At 43.3% G+C, this 1,479-nt stretch overlaps 1 protein-coding gene across 2 annotated transcripts in view; it reads right to left on the minus strand.

Annotated features, from left to right (window-relative positions):
- Positions 1-1,479, minus strand: part of Tbccd1 (TBCC domain containing 1) — a 39,710-nt gene that overhangs the window by 12,492 nt on the left and 25,739 nt on the right. For both annotated transcript variants that reach the window (XM_004640883.2, XM_023700900.1), the window contains exon 6: positions 958-1,455. In XM_004640883.2, the coding sequence (XP_004640940.2) occupies positions 958-1,455 (498 nt within the window). The remainder of the gene's footprint in view (positions 1-957; positions 1,456-1,479) is intronic.

The following is a 1,479-nucleotide window of genomic DNA, read 5'->3' on the forward strand; positions in this document are numbered from 1 at the left end:
AAAAAAAAAAAAATTGGGCTGGCCAAATAGCTCAGTGAATCAAAGCATCTGCAAGCAGGTATAGGGGCCAGAGGTTCAATCCCTGGGCCTGCTGTGCCTGGGCGTGGTGGTGCGTGCCTGTAATTCCAGCTCTTAGGAGGCTGTAAATAGCAGATCACTATAAATCCTATCTAGTAGTGAGACCCTGAACACCCTGTAGACCAGTTTACCAGCGATTAAGGAAAACTTTGACAAAAACTGCTATGAGTTTAAGGACCAGCAATGGAAGACATTCTTGAAGACCAAGTCTGAATATGATAGAGCCATAGAAATCTGTATTAACAAACTCCGTCGAAAATTCTGATGTACAGTCATGCTTGAGAAGCAGTAGTATGGTGTAGAAAAATAAAGAACTAAAACTAATCTAAGTAAGAACTAGATTATGTGGTAAATCCTATATATGATTCCTTAAGTCATACAGGTATTATATCTGCCTGCTAAACTTCAGCTTCCTAAAAGGCTTTATGAAAAACAAACAAAAAAAAAAGGCTTTACAGAGTTTAATAGTTAAGTACGAACTTGCCCCCACTTCCAATCCCACCAGAGTGTAAGATACCAGAAACACAAGCCTGCAAAGATAAACAGGGCCGGCGGGATAGCTCAGCAGACTAAGCACCTGTTTAGGCAAGCTCAGGGACTGGAGTTCAATCCCTGGCACCACATGCTGTGCCAGCCCCAGCCCTGGGCGCACTGAGCTGGCCAGTGAAACTGGCTGCGGTGGTGCATACTTGCAATTCCAGCACTGGGGAGGCTGAAAACAGGAGGATCACTATGAGTCTGAGTTGTATAGTGAGACCCTGTACCAAATACATTAAAAAAAAAAAGACAACCAATATTTTTACATTAATGTTCGTATTAGTTTGTTTTTCTTTGGACTTTCCAATAAAACACACAATAAAGCTTCTAGGAAACACTCACTTTGTTAGATGAGCCTCCTTCACAGTTTTTTGCCAGACCTGAATCTTCTGTTCTCTTTGACTCAGTGCTGTCTGATATTCAGGCGGAAGACCCCCAGGTATCTCTGTTGTGTCCCCTTCCATTTCGAAAGGAATAACAAATACATAAAATTCGCATGGGGGTAAGAGCTGGAAGACACTTGAGTCACTGTTTTCTCTGCAGAGGATCATTGGGTTGTCCCAGTAGTTAGGCACTGTAGCAAGCCCTGTCCTGGCCATATGATCCTCTAGCATTGGATAATGGGTATGGAAAGGAGCAAAAGTTATGCTCTGGTTCCCAGAGAGAATAAGTGGGCGCATAGGCGTCAGGATGTGAAGGGTGCAACTTGCTGTAGAGGAGATGGACAAACGATGGCAAACAGCAATCACTTTAACACTGTCACAGGAGTGGAGGTGAAGAGCAGTCTCTACAGGGCCCAAGACAAAGGTGCTGTTTCTGCACTTGTCAATTGTCACAGATCTGAAAAATTCAAAAGTGAGGTAA

Source organism: Octodon degus, unplaced genomic scaffold (assembly GCF_000260255.1).
Source record: "Octodon degus isolate 3935 unplaced genomic scaffold, OctDeg1.0 scaffold00128, whole genome shotgun sequence".
NCBI lineage: Eukaryota > Metazoa > Chordata > Mammalia > Rodentia > Octodontidae > Octodon > Octodon degus.